Source organism: Molothrus ater, chromosome Z (assembly GCF_012460135.2).
Source record: "Molothrus ater isolate BHLD 08-10-18 breed brown headed cowbird chromosome Z, BPBGC_Mater_1.1, whole genome shotgun sequence".
Classification (NCBI taxonomy): Eukaryota; Metazoa; Chordata; class Aves; order Passeriformes; family Icteridae; genus Molothrus; species Molothrus ater.
The window spans coordinates 63,827,709-63,850,276 of NC_050511.2; the positions used below are offsets into that span (position 1 = coordinate 63,827,709).

The following is a 22,568-nucleotide window of genomic DNA, read 5'->3' on the forward strand; positions in this document are numbered from 1 at the left end:
GGAGGGGGGGTATATTTCCTTAGACATTTATCATGTCTTGCAGCACCTGAAATCCTCAATGTGAAAATTCGGATTCCATCAATTTTAACTTTTTGAGTACTGTAGGTTTCTCCTTTCCCTCAGATTTACTACTGTATTGTTTGTCTACATTTCAGAAAGTGAAGATTATGTTAAAGCCAACCTTTGTAAATAAACCTGGGTTCTTTTCCATTTCAATACTGGTCTTATTGGTTTGGTGAATTTATTTTTATAATTTCTAACTTAAATGAAATCATTCAGTCACATCTACTGGATATTAAAATAACAAATCACATGTTTGGAAAGCTTAACTCCAGAGTTACTCAGGTTCACAAAGCTAACCATCTCAGTCATGACCGACCATAAAATGCCTGTAGCAGAGCCAAGTGAAGCATAGATCCATTGCTCCAAATAAAAAGCTACGTCAACCTTTTATAGACAGCCCTAAAGAGATTTAAATGTATCACATTAGGAAGCAGTTTGCAATGTTTGTGTTTAACATGTCCAGCAGTAGGGCAGCTGTAAAGTTGATACTGCAATAGAGACTTCATACTCTATAAAAAACATAAAACTTACTGACTGTATGAGAATTTTTGGAAGTGGAAGTTGTTGGTAAACTCTTGTTTGTCAGTGCGTGCATGAACTTAAAAGTCTCAAGGTAAGTGAGCAATGCCTGGAATATTCCAAGGTGTTTCATTGATACAGCAACAACAATGAATTTCTGCAGCATCGAATTTTAATTTTGACGTTCAGCTTCTTTTCATCATCCTCATGCTACTGACTTGTGCTGCTTGATGGTTTTGAAGCAAAAGTATGTAGTTATAATATACTTGCAGTTTGTTGTAGTTTACCTTTTCTACATGGTAACTAACACCAGAAAAATTGGATTTTTTTTGCATGTTAATACTTCTGAACCTGATGCCATCCATATCATTATGATGATCAATATGTTTTTTATCAAATAAGTCAGAATGTTAGGTTCTTTATATTTATTTACATTTTAGAAATAATAAAAAATTCTGACTATAATTTCCATGCAAATCTAAATTAGGAGTATTTTGATAGTGTCATAATTTGTTTTTCTTCCTCTTATGTGCCTACATCAGAAAAGTGTATTTAAGGATGATTGCACAAATGTTTGGCTTGGATTTGGATATGCTGACCCTGATTGATACATGTTAGGAAATGAGATTTGCAAAAATGCTTCTCTGCATCAGGATAATGATTAATTTTGGGTTTCCTATTCCCCCATGGTATTAAATCTCAGGCAGAAGATGCAAAAACTTAAAATGGGGCTGTGAATAAATTCAGTAAAACATAACCAAATTGTTTTTTCTTATGCATGGGAGATACACTCACTGAAGATGTCAAATACCTGTCATTTATTTTGTCAGATGACCTCCTGCTTTATATTTTGGGGTTTCAAATATATCTTGTGCATATACAGTCAGTATATCTATTGATTGTGCCTTTGTCACTTAACAATCCTTTGTTTGTTTGGAGTCATTCCAGGAATTGTAAGAGCAATAGTAACATGCAAAAGTGAAAGTGACTCCAAATTAATGGGAGTAAAATTAATGCAGGAAATAGAAGAAGACAAAAAAAAAAAGAAAAACAAATAATACCATGATATTCAACAGATTCCAGAAATATATTTTAAATCTTCTGAGGTTATGATTGCGCTGCCTAGAAAGTAGCTCTAATTTAATTTTATGGGTTTTTTGATGATGTAGCCACAGAGACGATGAAGTCTGTATTTTTTCACTCTCTCCTGCATGTGTAATTTTTCAGATTTCCTTGGCTTATAAAGCATGCTTGTTCTAAGAAACTGAAATAATTACAGAGTTGAAAAATTTTGTCTTTATGGTTTTACTCAGATGTTGGTGTTAATGAAATAATATATATCTTTTTTCAAGAGTGACATGCTTATTGAGTTTTTTTTGCCTAGACTATTTTTGAGTTTTCTATTTCTTGCATAGCTGTGGACTGAAACAAAAAAAAATACAAAAGGTGATGTTTGGATCGAAGATATTTTTAAAAATTAAAAGTTAATTCTTCAAAATTACCACATTTCATAAAATACTGTTATACAACAGAGCATGGTTTGCTTAGCTGTACATCTTTATTTAGAGCAAACGGTGTGTAGGAAGAAAGTGTTCATACACTGCTTGTAACTTTATGCTGAGAAACAGTCAGTTTAAATTTGCATTCTTATAAATTATCTTTAATATTGTCTTCCAATACTTTGTTCTTTTTTGATAACTGAGTGAAAAAGATACAATGTAGATAAAACTCACAAGTGAACAAGCATATTGTGAATGTGTTCAAATGAAAGAAAAAGCAGATGAGTTAACAATTTTTTTAATACATAGTTAACTTACATATTTTTATATACCTATATATATGTAGATAAATAAATTTGTATATGGCTTGCAAAATAGAATTCTCTCTTTCAAAAAAGTTAATTTCTTACTTTTATTTTGTTTATTGATTTCTTTTAACTTGGAGTTAAAAGAAATTTTGACACCTTTGAAAGTAGCAATTCATTGGTTTTGGAACCAATGTGAGCCAGGACCAAACAGGATAACCTCTGTGTTGCACACCAGGGGATGTCAGTCTCTCCAGAGCATTCCACACGGGACCATAGCAATTCCATTGACATGGGCTGCTCTGTGGAAATTTACACATCTATAATCTGTTTTTGTAGAACCCTTTTGTGCTGGGGCTGCAGATGCAGCATTGAGGTTGCCTCTAAAAATACCACTAAAATTTTGTCCAAAGCAAAATAAAAAACCAGAACCATAGGAATCTATGCTTATCTCAGATATATGAAATCAAGTATGTGTAATCATCAGCAGAAACTTTGTTTTGTTTATACCTATAGCCCTTGAAACCACAAGACTTTTGGGCTTTGCTACTGCTGGTGGTGTACAGAAACCAGTTTGAATTGCAGTGTGCAGTACTGCTTAGTATCTTTTACAGATGTATTAAGCATCTGTATATAAGCATATATATAAGCAGAGTGTATATATGTATATATATAAGCAGAGTTAATTTTTTATTAAATCACTTCTTTCTGTCTTGCTTTGGCTACTTCATTTTTAGTGCTGTGCAAGACTTTGAAAGAGGAGCGAGTTAGAAATTTCATGCACACGCTGCTTGCACTCTTTCACAAATTTGCTATTTCCTTCTGGTTTATTTTGTAATGCTGTGTAAGTAGCTGTGATCACTTAGAGTGAGCAAACTGGTGCAGCTGTGTTGGGAGTGTGATGATCGTGTCATAGTTTATAGCATGGCAAGCATTCAGATGGTTGTTTACTGCTCACTCATTACCTAGCTAGAGTATAGTTTAGAGAGTAGAAATATTGGAGAGGTTTGATTTATGCACATGAAAAACCATCTTTTTCTCTTAAAACTGCTCTCTCACCATTAACGCTTTACATCGTTTAACCAGACGATGGGTGCTGCAACAACTAATTCAGGAAAACTCCTTGCCCAGTCATGCAACTAAAGGAGACCTGGGAGCAGCACCTGTGGAGAGGATTCACCGACTGGTGCAGGAGGAAATGAATGTCTGCTCTGAAGCTGCTGGGAGATATCCAAGCAACTACAATGCCTGGTCCCATCGCATCTGGGTTTTACAGCATTTGGCAAAGCTCACTGTCAAGGTATAATACAATAGTGAATAAATGCTTAAATTTTCTCCTCAAAAAAACCCAAATACTGGTTTGCAAAGCAGAGTATATACCCTGAATGAAGAGTATCAAGTGAAGATACCACAGGTAGCTAAGAATGTTTTAAGAAAGGGGACAAAATCTTGCAGTTGAATATGTTTTGCATTTTTCTTGCCAATGTAAGCAAGTTCTGCTCAGCAGAACTAACACATTTTTCTTGCCTGTATAGAAAGTTCTGTTTCTCTCTTAGTACTTGGTGCTAACATATGTGTGGGAAGAGTATAGGAGGGACTATGTGAGCCAAAGTAAGGAATGGGGAACTCTAAGTAATTCTTCCAGCACTAGTCTTGAAATTCATAGTTGAGGAAAAAGGTAATGCATAACAGATATTAAATTGATAATGTGATATCAGTGTTTCAATGCCCTTACTCAGCTTACATGTGGTTTCAGAATTTTGAAGGACCAAGTAAAGACAGCAAGAATTTTGGAGAAGGCATAGTAGTGCTTGTAACTAATTTTTTCAGCTATAGCAGTATTTTTTTGACAGCATTTACACTGGGACCTGATTTAACTATTTCAGGGACACTTAATGCAGTGTTGAATGTTTTCTCAAGACGTGCAGCAAATTAAATTAGTTAATGTGACATGGTCTAGGCAGTTTTGTAATACCATGTTTTCTCAGTGGTTAGGTGAATTTTTTGAGTATTAGGTTGATACAGTGACACATCACTCACTTTTAACAGCAGCTTCTGCATTTTGGCACATAGGGTTATAAGGTAGTATTTTGGACATTGTTGAGACAATGTAGCCATTATTTTTATGCCCATTTCAGAGACGGTAGAATTTGGACTCATCTGCCTAGCAAGTGTATATGAAAAGGTAGTTTTCAGAAAACTCAGAAGAATTGCAGGATTCAGCGAGATTGGAGGTTAGAAGTTAGGGTTGGAGGTCTATATTTACAGAAAACAGGAACTTTAATATCTTCAAGAGCTTATTAAAAGGTGAAGGGAGTTAGCACTGTTAAAGAAAATTCAAGTCATTTTATGCCTTAAAACAAGTTCTAAACAGCTCTGTGTCCATTATGCTGGTAACAGTAGTCTGAGGATCAGGATTACACCTTGAGTGCTTTTTGCACTTGCTATTCCTTACTGATTTAATTAAAGAAAAATAATTACATTGTAATAGAAATAACTCTCTGCAGAACTGGAATTATTTTGGTGAATTTATTCATTGTCAGTTGTGAGTGCATTTTGTGACAAATCACAAACATGCCTGTGAAGGAAGTATTTTAAATTCATTTGACCATTCCAAAGTCTATTCAGTTGGCCTACCATCCCAATTCCCCTACTGATCTACTTTTTTTAGAATGAAGACTATGGAGGTGATACTTTTGTCTAGAGTTGTCCATGTGGTCTCTGTTACCTCTGGCAAAATTTCACTGGTGCTGTTGTCCCTCCACCAATGTATTAAACCTGTTGGGAAGTATCTGTGTTGGCTCTAGGTTTTTTTCAGGACAGCACCAATGCACCTCATCACGGGGCCTAGTAGAAGGTGTTTGGGATACAGGAAAATTAGGGAAAAGTGTGGAGAATAAAAGACGGCAAGAAACTTGTGATAAAATTTGTCTAGGTAACTTTAAGAGGCAGAATTATACAGTGTTTAGTTGCAAGATATGATGCAAGGAAAAAGGCAAATAAGAAGGAGAACAAGGAAAAAGCAGGCATTACAGACTTTCACAAAAATGTGCAGGTTCATAGAATCACAGAATTGTTTGGCTTGGGAGGGATCTCTGTCTCATTCCAACCACCCAGCAGTGTGCAAGGATGCCACTCATTAGATCAGGTTGCTCAGGACCCCATCCAGCCCAGTACTGAATACTTCCTTGGAGGGGGCAGTGGAGCAGTCTCAAGATAGAGCTCTGAGGGGCTCATCACCAGTCTCCACCTGGACACAGAGCTGTTGACCCCTCCTCTCCAGCTGCATCCATCCAGCCAGTTCCTTACCCACTGAATGCACCTTCCATCAAATCCATCTGTCTCAAATTTGGAGATAAGGATGTCATGTGGAACCCATATTGAATGCCTTCCACATCTAGATTGATGACATCTGTTAGTCTTCTCTTGTTGACCATTGCTGTCACTCTGTCATAGAAGGCCACCAGATGGGTCAGGCACACTTGCCGGCTGCCTTGTGTCGCCTCCGTGTCTCATAGGTGCCTTAGCACGTCTTCTGGAAGGATCTGCTCCGTGATCTTGCCAACCACACAGGTGGGGTTTACTGGTCTCCAGTTCCCCAGGTCATCCTTTCTGCCCTTTTTAAAAATGGGAGCAGTGTTTCTCTTTTTCCAGTCACTGGGGACTTCCCCTAACCGCCGTGACTTCAGATACAGTGGACAGTGGGTTGGCAACATGAGCCAGTTATCTCAGAACTCTGTAATGTGGATCTTCAGATGCCATAGACCTGCAGCTGTTCAGCTTCCTCAAGCGGTTCTGAACCTGCTCTTTGCTTATAGTGGGAGGGAGTTTGCTTCCCCACACAAGAGTCTAGAAAATCAGGGACTAGAGAGAATTGGGAGGGAGGCCTGACTGCCAGTGAAGACTGAGACAGCAAACTCGGTACTTCATCCTTTTCCATGTTAGTTGCCACCAATTCTTGTTTATTAAGGAGCATACACTCTCCTTGATCTTTTTTTGTGACCTGTGTACTTACACAGTCCCTTCTTGTTATTTTTTGCACCTCTTACCAAGTCCTGTCCAGCTTTGCCTTGGCTTTTCCATTCTTTAGAGGTTTTTTACTTGCTTTATGTCTCATGTAACACTTCAGCAATTTCTTTGTTTGAATATCTGAAAAGTATGATAAATTTCAACAAGATGCAAGACTAGAATCATGCTGAAAAATTGACAGATAAAACAGTCATCACTGATTCTATGGCCATTGAGGTCTTGCAAGGTTGCCTGAAATTAAGGAGTACCTGTATTATTTAGGGCTGTATTTCTGCTGTAATACAAACTTTGCCTGTAGTTTGAAGTGTGCAAGGAAGCAGAGGCCCAGAAACATAATTTGTATGTTGTATTATCATTTAAATATGACTTCTCAAAATAAGTTTATCATTAACAAAGCTGTTGATCTGCTTTGGAGGATTTCAAGAGGTAGGCCGTGTAATAGGATTTTGGTTATTCTTTTCCCTTTGGTTTGATAATCCTAATGCTACTGCAGACTGAATCTCAGCTCAAGCTCTGGGAAAAAGATTTAAAATGCTAGAGAAAAAAATTTTGGCCCAGTGGGAAAATTTACTCAAAAGATATAGGTGTTCCTTCTTTCTTACACTAGATAGTCAAAAACATTATCTTCTTTCAATATAGAAATTTCAGTTTGTTCTAGCTGCAGAATTTGAATGGCATTAGCAGGTTTACATAGTGTTTAAGAGTGTTCATTAATATAAATCAAGGATTTGTCAAGAATAGATAGTTTGAAGCTAATCTAATAATTCTGGTATTGGGGTACTTGCCATGGAAAGCCTGATTTTCCAGCTTTCTCATGTGACTGTACAGTCAGTTATTGGGGTTAGGTCATGGGCTCCAGATACCTACTAAAAGGTGGGTGTATAATTAGGGAACTGGGATAGAGAGGAATATAGTCTTAAAATTCATACACATCATGTTGCTTCAGTGAAACTATGCAGATAGAAAAATAGGGTGTAGTTCAGCAAGGGTTGACTGACTTTTTTGTTTTCTTTAGATTGAAATACTCAATTTCATAATATGGAGATTGGCTAATCAGATCCTACAGTAAAACAAGCAAGCAAACAAGTAGTGGGGTAATTGTCATGAGGCACCACTTCTCTTGTGTGATGCCCAGAAGACAACATGTTCATGAGACAGAAAGTGTTTTTTCTTGTAGCCAGTAACGCCTTAGCTTTTTCTTAGATGACAGGGTCTTCAAAAGTGCTAGTTTATGTGAATGCTATATTATTTATTTGCTTATCCTTAAAAGGATATTTCCCCAGTTCCTTTGCATTTCCCCAATGTCCCAGACCAGGGAGGAAGTTCAGGTCTGCAGTTTACAGTTGGAAAAGTGCTCTAAAACAAGCAAGCACATGGTCAGGAGGAGGGTGTAAGAGGAGTGCAGACCCAGAGGTTGAGACGAAGGTCACTGAGCACACGTCATGTTCTGGGAGAGGCTGCCAGTTCCATGGTAGTCAGCTCACCACCAGAGGTAGAAAAGAGGTTGTCAAGAGTGGGGAGGGAGGAATTTTCATATAGTTTCATCTTTCTTCACAGAACAGTGGCAAAGGGCTTGTACTGATAGAGATGGAAATGAAGAAAGCTGGCTTTCTAAGAAAGAACCTCTTGGAATTCAGGCATTAGCTGGCTTTTTCTTTTACTTCCAGTTGTTAGAAGCATTTTCAGCTGGTACTCTGAGGTTCCTAGGTAGGAGGCTGTTTTTTGTAGATGTGAAGATATTTTCATGGCAATCTTCTGTGTTGCTTTTTTAAAAGAGGTGTTCTGGTTCAGGTAAGGAGTAATGCTGGAAATAATTTTGTTCCCTTTGTACAGGGAATTAAAATGCATAATTAAGATGTTCCCCTGTAAATTTGTAGCTTATAAATATTTCAGATAAATAATTGGATTCTTCCAAGGTCTCAGTTGAGCATAAATGTGTATAGTATCAATTACAGCTGAATAAAGGCTGATCTGATTTTTCTGAGCCTTATGTTGTTCTTGATAGACTTATAAATTTTGAAGTTCAAAAGTTTAAAATACTAAGCTCAATTCTATGAAGAAAGGAAGGAAAAGTTGATCTTATGATTTAAAGTGCAGATCTGGACATGGAGTTTTAGCCCCCTTAAGAATGTTGTGTGTGAGCTGTTACTTAATACTGCACTTCAGTTTGCTGATCTCTAAAAGGAAGGTGATGGTGGTATCTTTTGGCAAGATTTAGAAAAACATGATTATCTAGACAGAAGACGCTGTTTACATTGTATTTGCTCCAATTTCTTTTAGAACAAATGCCCCCCAAACAAGCTATATACCTAGTGTTGTGTGTTTCCATGATTTTCTTTATGGGAGGCTGTGGCTTCTGTGCTGCAATATCTAAAAGAAGGACTTCTGCCTATGAAAGTTGTTTTGCATCAGCTGGTCTTGTTAAGTGATGTAGGTAGCTTAGGAGAAGAGGTTAAAAGCAAGAGTATACCGTAAGACTATTAAGATTACTTCCAAAAGTCTCTAGAAGTAAATGAAGAGAGTAGTTTTAAACTCTTTGGATAGTTAAAGCTCTGGAGGAGAAGCAGTGTGAGAAAAGAGGTTAAGGCCTGTGAAAAGAACCAAACCAGTGTCTCTAACAGAGAAAGCAAAGCATAGTGAAAGCTTTGTCTGGGAGCCAAACTTGCATTTCTCTCCAGAAATGAATTTTGAATTTTAAAAGCACTCAGAATCAAGAGACAATTCACAGGAGCCAGAAGTGTTAAAAACAGAGCTACAGTTGGCAATTTAAGTATTTACCAGAGTTGTTATGAACGCCTTTCTAGGAGTTCTTCAGTAGTAAAATCAAGGAACCTGATTATGGACACATACTTTTATATTTCACCAGCTCTAGGACTTTAAACATAATGTTATGGTTGATTTTCTCTCATGGAAAATCAAGGTGCAAATCAAGTTTGGGTTTTTTCTTTTTAAGCAACTCACCTACCTTCTGACACCACAATCCACTGGTTAAAAAGTAAAATTCTTAAAGCTAATAGCAGTGTAGTTTGTGCCTCCTCTAAATAGTATTTATTGCTAACCATTTTGAGATTCTTAAACCACTGCTTATTTCGTATCAGAAGTGGTTTGGGTTTTTTTTCCACTCAGCTTGTGGGTAGGTTTCTGAAAAACCTTTTCACAGTTTGGAAGAAGTATTAATTTGTTTTCTGCAGGAATGCCAAGATGCTTTTCAGCACATAGTACAAAAGGCTCAGTGATAGTTCTTTTTCCTGGGTATTCTTAAACCATTACCACAATGGCTGAAATCCCCAAAGAAGAGATTACCTTAATGCAGAAGCAGTAGTGGTAAGTTCCTCCACTATACTGGTTGATAACTGTGCCTGCATTTTGTTTCAGGTTCTCCTTGATGAACTTTCATCCACTAAATATTGGGTATCCATGCATGTCTCGGACCATAGTGGATTTCATTACCGCCAGTTCTTGCTCAATTCCTTGATACGCAGAACGGTGACTGACAAAAACATACTGGTACAAAAGCAAGTGGTTAATGAACAAAACCCTAGCCTTCAGAAGGAGGAAGAGAGTGCAGGGACAGAAGCTGCCTGTGCAGAGGAGCAAAGTGTGGATCTCCCTGGCTGTTTAGATGAAGAGATGGAACTCTGCAGTGAACTGATTGATAATTACCCAGGGCATGAAACCTTGTGGTGTCATAGGTAAGAGGACTTGATCAAAAGAGTTTCCTTCTGATTTGTGGATGATTCTTCACATGGTATTTCCAAACAAATTGTTTTGGTTTTAGGAAGTACCACTCAATAAAAGATTTTTAAAATACTATGTATTAAACATTTGGAAAATGTTCAAGAGCATAATCAGAGCTGTTATGTGGGAAATTTGATTTGGCTTAAATATCTTGCGGTGTAAGCTCCACTTGTCCCTGTAATTTGTGCAAGAGACACAAGATGCTGGTAATGAGCCTCCTCACACTTTAAATGTTTAAACAACACACAATGAACAAAATGTCAACAGATGATTGGGTGCAGAAAATGTTTGCTTTACTAGCTGGGTGCAGGTTCCTGACTAGGTAACAGGAGATTTGCCAAAGATGGAGACCTTTCTAGTACAGTGTGCACAGAGAAGCAGATTTTGTGTCTGTGAGGGAAGTCTGGTGGGATGGCAAATGAATTGCAGTAGTTCAGTAGCAGCAGGTTATTTTCAGTGCATGACTTTCTTTTTTTCTTCTTTTCTTTTCCTTTGAAGAAGGTGTGTATTCTACCTTCAGCAGCACTTAAGCAACAAACTTCCTCTTGTGAATACATCTGTATCATCTGTGGACAGCAGTGATGAAAGTCTGAATAATTCCCACCACAGTCCTGCAACAAGTCACATGGCACAAGCTATGGATGTTGATGGTTTGAATGAATCCAGCAGCAAACAAGGTTATACCCAAGAAACAAAACGCCTGAAGCGTGCTCCTGTGCAGGACTCTCTTGGTCCAGAAATGGAATACCGGTTTGTTGATAAAGTATTATCAACTTGTAGGGATGTGGACCAAGCCAGGTTTGCTACTGCTTATAGAAAATGGTTAGTTACTTTTTTAGGTCAGTGAAGGAAACAGTGAAAGCTTTCAGGGTTCTTCTCTTAGTGCAATATTCTCTTTTCAGACACAAATGCATGTCTTGGTTGCAAGTGTTAGCTAACTCTCTGTTTCTTTCTCTTTTGACAGTCAGTCCTAAAGCTAAATTTCAGAGTAGACATCTGTCACTTTATTAAAGAACTGGCATATGTTTTTATTAAGCAAATGCAGTTTGTTACTTAATCTCTCAAAGAAATCACTCTTACCAGCTTCCTACCATGACTTTTTTTTTAACTTCTGCATTAAGGTGGACTCTGAATCATTTGACTAAAAAAAAAAAGAGGTAAAAGAAAAATAGTTTGAAATGCTTGCAAAACAGAGTGTCTGAAAAAATGGGAGAATCTGTCACTATCAGCTAAACCTGTTCCCAGTTTGTTCCTGTATGGCATCATGCTAATACCTTATGGGATCCAGACTATGTTTGGTGAGTGCTATTATTTTTGTATAGCAGTCTTTGGTAGAACACCAGAATATAGTGTTTCTTTCTGAAGGCTTCGGTAACAATTTTGGAGCTGTGAGACCTTTTACTGTTTTAAATTGGTTTTTTGTTTGCTTATTAATTGTCATGTTAGCTTCATAGGAAGGTCTATAAGGTTGAAATCTTGATAAGCAGATACAGGAAAATGTGGCAGAAAATAGTTCAAACACATGTTCAACCACAGCCAGAGCTGTATTTGGCTGTATTTGTGAATTGCTTTCTTAAAACAGACTATCTTAATTTCTTACTTGGTTTTTATTTATTTATTTTATCTCAACAGTCCAGATTTAATCACATTTGATACACATTTCTGAATGTCCTTTTTACACTACAGATTCTCACCCTGCCAAATCACACATTGGTAACTTGTATTTAATCAAGACCCTACAAATCCAATATTGGATGGAGTAAAAAGTAGCTCTTCCAACTAATGATTGAGACTATACAGTTTAAAAAAAACCAGTGACAGCAAGGAGGGAGGTAACCTTTCCCTTCTGGTTTTTTTTTTTTTTAAGAGCTTCAGTCTTTGTTGTTTTGGGCTTTTTTTCCATTTTTACTCCTAAAGAAGAGCTCTACTCCAGCCATACATCTGTGTTTACATAACTGTAAATTTTAAGGGAATTCAAAATCAATTATGAATGGTGTATTTTGTCATTTCCTTAGAATTTGTCTGTAAAAGGGATTTTTTACACAGTAGAATTGTGCTGGTACACAGACCCAGGGAAAACATTCTACAACTGTAGAAATCCATACAATGGCAAAATTGCCTCTTTTAAAAGCAGGCTATTCTCTGGGGGGATTAGATTTTCAAGTTCGTTTCCTTGCCATAATAGTTTTATTTATCTCCTGCCCCATATGCCTCTTGACCAAAAATTTCAAGATGCTATTTCTGTTGGGCAGAGAGAAACAATGAGGGAGGAAAAAACACAGGTAGCCTGCTCAAAAGATGTCACTTTGAATAAAAAAAGCACGCAAAATGTGAAGTTCCTGCACTTCTAAGAAGTTTGATGAATGGCATTTACTCTTGCATTTCAATATGAAAACAGACCACCTCCATTCTTTGAGAGTATGTTCATGATTCATTTCAGGCACAAAGTAGCTAAAAATGACATTTCTAAATGTACACTGTTCTGTTTACAGTACATAAATAAGACTGATCTAGGCTTGAGCATCTCCATATCAAAGCTTTGTTCCAGAGGGCATCCACACCTGCCTCTCTGTAGGTATGCATGTATTACATGCATACATTAGCTTTGAGGTGCTGTGGGATGCTCTGGTGGTTTGGTTGATGATTTTAGTTGCAGAAAACATAGCTGTTGTCTGAAGGAGGTGTGGGATTGGCTTGAGAGCACAGTTTTGTCATAAGATGTTGCCTCAATGATCACTGACAAATGGGTAGGTTCAAGTACAAACACGAGTCTGACCTTAAGACCTTAACTTGAGCAAGAGCTTTTACACATCCCAGGAGACCTGATGTTTAGTGAATATGGATGATGCATTAAAGTATATGTGGAAGCCTGGGTCAGCTTGATGAACAGTATCCCAATAATGACTCGTATGAGCCTGGAAAGTGTGAAATCAAGAGGGCAGTGTATTAAAGATCAGGTTCTTAGTCTTACATTACTTAGTAATGTATTTGTGTGTTCTGTTTACCCTGGCAAAATTTTCTTGTTTATGAGAAAAATATTAGTGATAGGAGCAATCTTGGAAGTTGGAGCATGATGAGAAACATTCCTTGAACTGTGGAAGGGAAGAGATTCTCTCTTCTTGCACTGGAAAGACTGAGGCTTTCAGAAGAAAATACTAATGTTAGAATCTGACTTGAAATTCATTATATAGTTTTTCCAGACTATAATCTGGAGTCTTAGTTAGCATTCTCAGAGCTGTACTGTGGAAGTTCTTTGTTTTTGAACTTGACATCATAAACATTTAAGCAGATGCCCTCCTATACATGTGTAAAGTTCCTGTTCATGTCAGCACAAGTGATGCATTCTTGTAGGATGACAAGATTTGGTCCTATGTAACTGAATAGAGTTACATTGAATTTTAGTACTTGGAAGAATGTTCTGAGAACTCTGATTAGAGATGGTGCTGATATTCTTACTGCTTTTGTAAAACACTGATGGCTGGAGCATAATTCATAAGTGTGGGTTTTTAAAGTCTGCACCTCATGGAAATACTCCCCTGCACTCTTATTCTTTAAATCCAGTTAGAATAGTTACATTTAGAAATGTTTGCAGACCTGAAAACTTAATAGTGAAATTGAAACAAGTCATATCTTTCTGTTTGAAGGAATTGCAAACAGTAAGTTGTTAATTTTGAGCTTTAATTTTTTAACAGTAACAATATAAATTATATTAAGAAAAATAATATCTAAATTGCTTCAAACTATTAATGTCCTGAAGCCTCATGCACAAAACTATTTAAGAGGTACTTCTAACATACTGCATTAAGCTCAAACTGATGTGAAGTTGTGGAACTATGACCTTTGCAGTATACCTGTCTAACCACTTGGTGTTACTGCGGAGTCCCCTTTGGGCACTACTTGAAAAATAGAAAGTGGCTTTTGGCCATTGGTAGTTAATGTCCTGAGCATGGCTACTTTACATAAGGCATTTCAGCTGTTTTGTGTTTCAGAGATCAGAGACTAATAATTTAGTCAGTGAACATTCCTGCAGAGAAAATGTCCAGCAGAAACTGCAGAATTCAAAGCTCTCACTCTCTGAAATTTCTTCAAATATAAAATCAAACTTAGTACATCTTTAAACATCTTACTGTAAAGTTCAGCATCTTTCCTAATTTGTCTTTTGCTGTAGTATGTGTCATTTTAATTGATTCTTTTGTTCACTGGATTAGTCTTTGTAGAAATTTGTTTGTACTAGAAACAAAGGGTTTTGAGGAACAAATGTAATTTGAAATGACAGAATTTGGAATAGAAGGAACGACGTTTTAAAGTGGTAAATTCTCAGCTGCTAAATACAGTAACTGTTATTTCACTGGCATTTTGTTTGTCTTGTGTGTTACAGTCACTGGAGAAACATGCAGCATTAAATACAGCTACAATAACAAACTTGTATGAAGTCATTGGAACGCATTGTTATAGCTGCTCTGATTGATAATGTACTCATGTCTGCATATTTGTGTTTATTGACTGCTTACATATTCTTTATACAACAAAATCCATGTGTTATTTAAATAGGGGATAAATAACTTGTCAGTTTATACTATTTGATTAATTACCTTGTATGTAATTTGCTTTAAGACAAATAAGCAAAGTGATAATATAGTGAGAAAGCTTAGATTTTTGTCTTATAATGAAAATTTCTGGCATTTCCGGTTTTATTCTAGTGCTGCTTAATTAGAATGTGTTGTTAGACTTCATGGATGGGAGTGATGTTTTTGCTAAGTAGATAGTTAATGAATTTTTAAAACAGTACTGTATAATATTGATGAACAGAAAGAAGGGGTTTTGGAAAAGTTTGTCTGCATAAACAGATTCAAAAAGCATACTTTTTTCAAGAACATATACACTGAGCAAAATGTGAGTACCAGAGAATAATTTAGATTGCGAATCTTCAGAGATTTGATGATTAAATTTTTGGACAAGTTGTTTGCTTAGTTTTGTTTTGCCTTCTGTAAGGGAAGAGTGCTTTTTGGGTTTTTTTTTAAATCAAGTAGGAGGTGAACCATTGCACTTACAAAATGGGGAGAAAAACCCACAACTGCTGAATTGTATCTCATAGAGCAGTTTTGGGAAGAGCAATGAACTGACACTGAAATGTTGATGTCACTTCAAAATGCATCTTTGCGCTCATTGGGTGATGAGAGATATATGTAATTAGATCTTACTATTTTATCAGTGTCAGATACAAAGAATAGGGTGTAACTCACTAATTCTCAAATGCACTTAACATTCAAGTTACTATCAAAGGAAGTTCAGTGTCCCTGTCTATGATATTTTCCTTGTGTACTCAGAGGTATGTTTCTTTTCAGCCTCTTCTCTGTTCTTCCAACCAGCAAAGAAGAATGTAGCAAAGCATTGGTGCAGTGGCCTAATTTCGTGTTTGAGTAACTCTGACTACCTCCCAAAAAGTACTTTGACTGATGTCCGTAAGTGGAGTTCATCAGGCTCAGTTATTTCAGAACCTCATGCTAGGCCTATATGCTCTTTCAGATGTGAAAAGCAAGAGGTTTAATCAATGAATCTATCAAGCTTTCTAGGGACAGTTTGAAGGAGAATGGAAAAAATACTGTAGTTAAAGTTGGGAAAACTAGAATTAGCATAAATCTTCATTTGCCTTTTTCTCTGAAGAAGCAACTGTGTTGCTGAAAAATGGAGGAAATATGCTTCCAGGGAATTCCATATATTATGCTTTTGAACTGCAGACCTGACACTTCCTAGTGGCTTTTGCTTAGTGTGTAATGTTACTTCTCAGGGCATAGTCTATTATAGTGAATTAGGGTGCATTTTTACAGTTTATCATTATTGATTAAAAAGGAACAAAAGGTAAACATGTCACTGGCTTTTAATTACTTTTTTTTTTTGTCTAGCATATTATTTTATAATCTACTCACATGCCAACACTGTACCCAGTAATCTCATCTGCTTCTTACTGTTATTCTGTTGAATTGCTGTTGCAGTCTTGCAGAAAGCTCCTGATAGTTGTTGGATTTATTCTCCGAAGTTCCTAGTAGTATTCAGTAAAGTAATTAGTATCTCAAATATGTTGTAATAATGGGGAAGCTTTTTACAGCATCTGTGTTTATGCACCATAGGTCTTAGATTCAATATTTAAAAACCTTTTGTTAGGATTCTGAATGCTCAATCTTTTTTGATAGCTGTCAAACTCTTACATGCAACAGAGTTATTCTGGAAAGCAGAAGTCGTAACTGAAGTCACATTTGTTAAATACCTTTATCTGCTCCATCTAGAGCCTGCTGTACATCCTACTTATAGACAGAGGTGGGGAGAACCCACAGTGAGGTGCATGTTTTCTTCATGACACATTTTTCTGAATGGAATATAATTATGGTTAAACAAAGAGCTTTTCTTGGATGAGGTACACCTGTCTGTTCATTGTGAATAAAGTTACGAAATTGGTACATCATTAATACGGTAAGATTTGCTGAATGGCTGCATGTAATGAGTAGATAAAAGAAATGTGTTTTTTTAAATCTGCTGTTAAAAAAAATCACATAATGATACGAGGTACCAGAATTTGTTTTTAGAAAGCAAAATGTACCTACTGTGTTCATTCCCTTTTGTATCAGTTTTTCTTTTTTGAAGTAGCTACATTTAAAACTGAAAAGTGTACTTGGGAACACACTTAACTTCGTATAATCTCACTACTTTCATATAATCAAAATAATAGATGTCTTAAATGTTTTGAAGTAGCATTAAGATCCAAGGTAGTGACAGCACTACAGTGTTCAGGTGAGCCAATAAACTAATTTTGTAACATCATTGTGTTCATCAAAGTACTATTCTATGTAGGGAAATGTTTATTTTATCAAGATTTGTGCAAAAATATTTAATTCTCATAGCTTTCTTATTGGGGGATATACAACTAGTTTTGAACATAATATTTTGCAATATTTTTTCTATGAAAATTTCTCAAATGCACAGTTGTCACCATTGTAAATTTTATGTAGATTTTCAATATGAATTAGATAAATCATAAATTTTGTAGCAGAAAGACTAAAATTATGACAGGACAGTAAGACACTGAAAAGTAATGTGCTAAATGACCAGTCTTCTACAGGATAGGTGATGTAAAGCGTTAAGTTTGTTTTTAAGTGGTCTTACTTTGTCATAGGATGAATTCCTGTCAGATGGGGATTATTGTCTTTTTTTGGGGGGGTAAACAGTAGAGAATTTATCTGTGAATAAATTATCTATATTTATTTTCCCACAATAAGTGTGCATGTATGTGTGAATGGATGGATGGCAGAACCGTATTTATGTCCTGTGAACGCTGCAGAAATCATCCACATTTGGCTTCCTGTTGGCAGACTCCTCCATGGATGACCTGTCCTGAGTCTGAGTCTGAGTCTAGCAGGGTCAGTGCCAGGTTGTCTGCTGAAAGCAGTGAAATCTATTCCTTCTCTCTCTGTCTTAATCTGCCTGATTATCATTATACTTGGGGAAATGCCTGCACACACCAACCAAATCATTAGTGGTGGTGTTTATTCCAAGTGCTTGTAGAGAGTATTTGAGACTGTGAAAGAGTTTGTAAGGTCTTGCAAGTTGGGACAGTTTGGGGGTGCTCAGTCAATACCCAGGGGATACTTTTCAGGACTCCTCCAGAAAGGAAATGGACAGGCATGTTTTGCATGAGTGCTTTAGCGTCACAGGAGACTTGAGAAAAGTATAAGTAGTGACTGAAATTAGTATTTAAAAACAAGTAGTCTTTTTGGTACTTTGTTTTCAGTATTTTTCTCATGTTCTTTTTTGTAAAAATAAATCACATAAAATATTCTCAGAATTAATTAATTTTGAGTGTATTCTGATTTTGAATTATTGGATTTGACAGCTTTCCTCGAAGCTGTTTTACTGGAAAATGCTAGCTACCTTCCTGTTTCCTCTTAGACAATGTGATTCATTCCAAGTGTCCTAAAATAAGCACCTGAAATCACAAGGTGTTACTGAAAGTATTGTTTATCATCCTAAATGCAAAACTTAAAAAAGCTTTTCTGATATGCTTAGTTTGGGTGGTTTTTTTTTTTTCTTTCATTTTTTCTTATTAGCTGCTAGGTAGAAAGAGTATGTAAGGAAGCCCATGGCTAATATGAGCAATCTTGGCTTACTTAATTTGGGTGTTCATTAGTTCAGAAAGGAGCAAGTAATAAACCCACCAGGGTTCTTGTATAGAAGTAATTTGCAGGATCTGGTTATTTGTTTGTGATCTGAATTTTATTTATTTTTATTTTACATCTGTTGAAATGAGTTTCAAAATTCCCACCAACTTCATTGACTTCAGATCACGCTGTGCTGTGGAGAGAGTATCAGCCTCTACCTGATAGCCATCACATATTTAGTGTGATAAATTGTAAGGGACTTGTTTGTCTTTCACAAGACATACGCGGTTGTATTTATGGCTTCAGTTAAAAAACAGTTTGTGTATTGTGTAGTCATTAGCCCTGTGGAAAAGGAGCCATTAAGGTTATGGATTGTTTGAGGTTTAAAAGGGCAGCTAGAGAAGAACTAGGCGCACTACAGGGTATTGGTAGCTAAGGAAGCTTCCTTTTTCCCTCTGTTTTTTTTTCCCCTTCTATTCTCTCCTCTCCTTCTCTCTCCCTCTTTCCTCCACCTCCTGCGCCAGCTCAAAACTCCCCATTCTCTCCCCTTCCTCCATGATTTGTCATCTTTTCTACTGGCAGAAAGTTTCATACAATGTGCCTGTGTGCAAACCAGGGTAACAGTTGAGTTTTGGAAGTATTGCATATCAATAGCAAATAGATACCAGTGCTTGAGGTTTGTGCAAGATATTTAGGGATGACTGGAGAGGTTTTAAGTGCTGTGTGATAACAGATGCACTATTGAACAGGAGTGTCTTAATAAATGGTGGATGGCCTGAGTGTTGCTGTTCTCCACATTTGTCACCCTTTCATCTCCACAAATGCTTATCACTAGCTAGTCTGCTTTGTAAAATGCATCTACATCATGTTGATTTGAGATGTACTACAATTATTTGTTGTTACCTAGTACTAGATAACTTCCACCATGCCTTTAGTCCTCCTTCAGTGGAGCCTGGCCAAGTATAGATTTTCATGGTTGTAAAACTGGTTTTGCTGTGAAGGGTATTTGAAATTCCACCATATAAAATGTGCATTTTCCTGATGTCTAGTTAGAAACATAGAAGGGCATCTTAGCACTGTTTTCCAATTGTGCACACTGAGTTTTACCTTGTTTATCTCAAATAAACATTTTACTGTTTACGTTTACCATTTTGTATTGCATGGTAATTTAATTTTTACATATCCTAGTAGTACAAAATTACTTACACAATAAAAAAGAGCACCCTTACAGTTCTAACTGTTCTGTGCAGATGTCTTCCAAAATTTACAGGTACAATTTTAGTGGTGGTGGTTGGTAAGCAGATTTTTTTCACTTATTTATCAGCAGACTTGTTTTTGTATGTATTAGTGACAAAATGGACTAAGCACCGCTGTAAGTTATTGTATTTCTGTAGAAAATGGGAAATAGTGTAATATTGTTTTTGTTAAATGTTGGCAGTTTATAAATAAACTTTTCATCTCCTAAAAACCCTTTGTTTTGTGGCAATACTGAACTCCATTTTCATTCATTGTACAACAGACACCCCTTGTAATTACTGCTAATCTCTTCGCGATACACTTCCTTTGACAGGAGTTTCATCTTTTCATATGAATTAAGTGATATTAGCAGACTTATTTTTGGTTCTTTTAAACACTGACACTTAGGCCTTTTTCAAAAGCTTTCCTAGGTCTTTGTTCAATAAAAGGAGAGAGATGAACAGGAGTTAGTTCTTTATAAGATACTTCTTTCTGGCAATAGACAGCTGACTGTACTGATTAGAGTTGCAGAACTTGGACAGCTGATTGCTGCTTATGTTTTTCTAACTTACTAAAATTTCAGCGTGATGTTTTGTGATGTGCTTGCCTTTTTTAAAATCTGGAAGCAACCAGAAGAGCTTGTGCCAGTCTTTCCAGGTTCCATATAATTTCTATATTGTTACAATTGAAGGAAAAGTATTTCACAGATACTAAAAGCAGGTATTTGACCTCTCGTGTTAAGAAAATATACCTTCTTTGATGCATATTAAAGGTAGATGTAATATAGAAGTACTACTATACATGGTACTTTGATTCCGGTTGAATGCCTTTAGAAGATAAATTCTGCTGTATAAATTTTATAAAACTACCTGAAGAACATCTGTCCCTAATCTGACCCCTGATCTGAACTGGATGGGAAGATTCTTGAGGTATGCTTATTATTTTTGTAAATTCTCTAATTATGCACATCAGATACAATAATACTTGGATCCATAGTATTATTCTGCAGTTAAGCCCTTCAAATAGTATTTTACTTCATGTATAGTTCTATGATTTCATTTAGAAAAGTTGTTAATTTTTTGGCAAAATGGACTTAGATGTTTAGATCTCTTTCATAGACTTGAGTGAATGCTGCAGTAAATTTGCTTCTAGTCCTTGTATTTCAGGGCAATCAGTAGCTCTATAAAGAGCTTTCATTCCAGCTGTATTCCAAATAATTCCAAGGTTCATTTAAATAATGTATTTAATGACTAAATATTAATATAAAAGAATGGTGAACTATCAGAATGTGTGGTTGGGATTGGGTTTTTATATCATTAAGCACTGACACTGGGGTATTTCAATGTAATGGCATATGATAAAACTCTTTAAGGTTAGAAAATTTTGTATTTCATGTAACTTGTAAAGTGTGACTGGAACCATAGGTCCAATATTTCTCAAATTTACTTAAGGGTTTCTAGGATTGTCTTGTCATCTTGGTATCTTCTTCAGATATACAGGGAAAGAAGTTAAAAATATGTCTGCATGGTCATTCTCTTCTCTTCTTTGTAATAATTATTTGTTCTCTTGACACAGGGCTTCAAGTCTTCTACTGTTTTCTAGTTCCAGTAAGTCTAAATCTTCCAGAGCTACTACTAACCCTTTAGAACTAACCCTTTAGAACTCCTTTGCTGGATACCAGAAGGTACTGTCTGCTTTTCCAGAAGTGTGGAGTATCTGGCTGTTAACTCTAGTCTGTTTGGGCTGCTACACCTCTGAAGTCAAACTATGGATTCACTACTTCCTTTGTAACTAAACATTTGAAGTATTTAGAGAGCTACTTTTTTGCAGTGTCTGGTAAAGAGGTAAAAGTAAAGAAGAGGAAATGTTATGTCAAGAAGTATCAGTAGAGAGTAGGTAAGTTTTGGGGTACAGAGTGGAAAAAAACACAGCAGAAGCAGTTTTTTTTGTTTTTGTCTGAGTCTTGCTATTACCTGCATGAGTTTTGTCTGTCATGCTAGGAAAGCAGTTCCTGGGGGAAGATGACAGCCTTTGAAGAGTGTCTTGATTTGACACTGGCTCAAAGCCAGGCACTCAAGAGAGTTGCTCACTCACCCTCTCCTGCTACAGCTGGGCAGCAGAGAGGCTGCGGGCATGGATCCCCACGGGCTGCAGGTGGATCTCTGTATCCCCCATGGATCCCCATGGGCTGGCTGCTGCCCTGCCCCATGGTCTCACCACAGCCTGCAGAGGAATCTCAGCTCTGGCGCCTGGAGCACGTCCTGCCCCTCCTTCTCCTCTGACCTTGGTGTCTCCATGTTGTTTCCCTCACATGTTCTCACCTTCTCCTCTTCTCTGACTAGAAGTAAAACTGTGTGCACTTTGTTTTGATTTTCTTCTTAAATATGTCATCACAGAGGCATTACCAACCCCTCTCGTTGGCACAGCCTTGGCCAGCAGCATGTCCATGGTCAGAGCCATCCGGGACTGGCACTGCTGGACATGGTGGAAGCTTCCAGCAGCTTCTCACAGGAGCCATCTTTGTGCCCCCCGCCCCAAAAAGCTACCTTGCAAAACTCCCAGCTACCAAAAAGCTACCATGCAAAACCAATACAAAGGACAAGTGTTTTTCAGATTCTGAAGTGGAGTGTTCCTAAGGGAAATGGGAAGTTTTCTATTTAATATGAGAAGTATGAGACAGTTTTGTTTTTTTTTTAATCTTGAATATATTTGGCAAACCCTCTAGTATGATTTTATTATGCTGAGGTACCCTTTGCTGTTGTCTTAGAGCTCAAAAGATGAGGATAACAAAGACTTTTAGCTGTGGAACCTATGAAGTTTTAAAGGTCTTGCTTTCTTTCACCATATAAGGTTGCTTGTTAAAACAGAGATATATTAATCTATCTGACACCTCTGTCTGGTTGGGAAAAGTGACGTAATGGAAGTTGCACTTGGTGGTTTCTATGGCAGTTAGTGATTACCAAGTGGAGTCAGAAGATAGGAAGAGAAAGATCAGTCTGGGCATTATCATTATCCACTCTAAAACTAAA

At 36.8% G+C, this 22,568-nt stretch overlaps 1 protein-coding gene across 2 annotated transcripts in view; it reads left to right on the forward strand.

The window, feature by feature from the left end:
* Nucleotides 1-19,772, forward strand: part of PTAR1 (protein prenyltransferase alpha subunit repeat containing 1) — a 33,883-nt gene extending 14,111 nt beyond the window's left edge. Inside the window, exons 5-7 of one of the 2 annotated variants that reach the window (XM_036403063.1) lie at nucleotides 3,473-3,686; nucleotides 9,791-10,107; nucleotides 10,652-19,772. In XM_036403063.1, the coding sequence (XP_036258956.1) occupies nucleotides 3,473-3,686; nucleotides 9,791-10,107; nucleotides 10,652-11,000 (880 nt within the window). In that variant the 3' untranslated portion in view covers nucleotides 11,001-19,772. The remainder of the gene's footprint in view (nucleotides 1-3,472; nucleotides 3,687-9,790; nucleotides 10,108-10,651) is intronic. The other variant, XM_036403064.1, reaches the window with a different exon arrangement.
* Nucleotides 19,773-22,568: the final 2,796 nt, after the last annotated feature.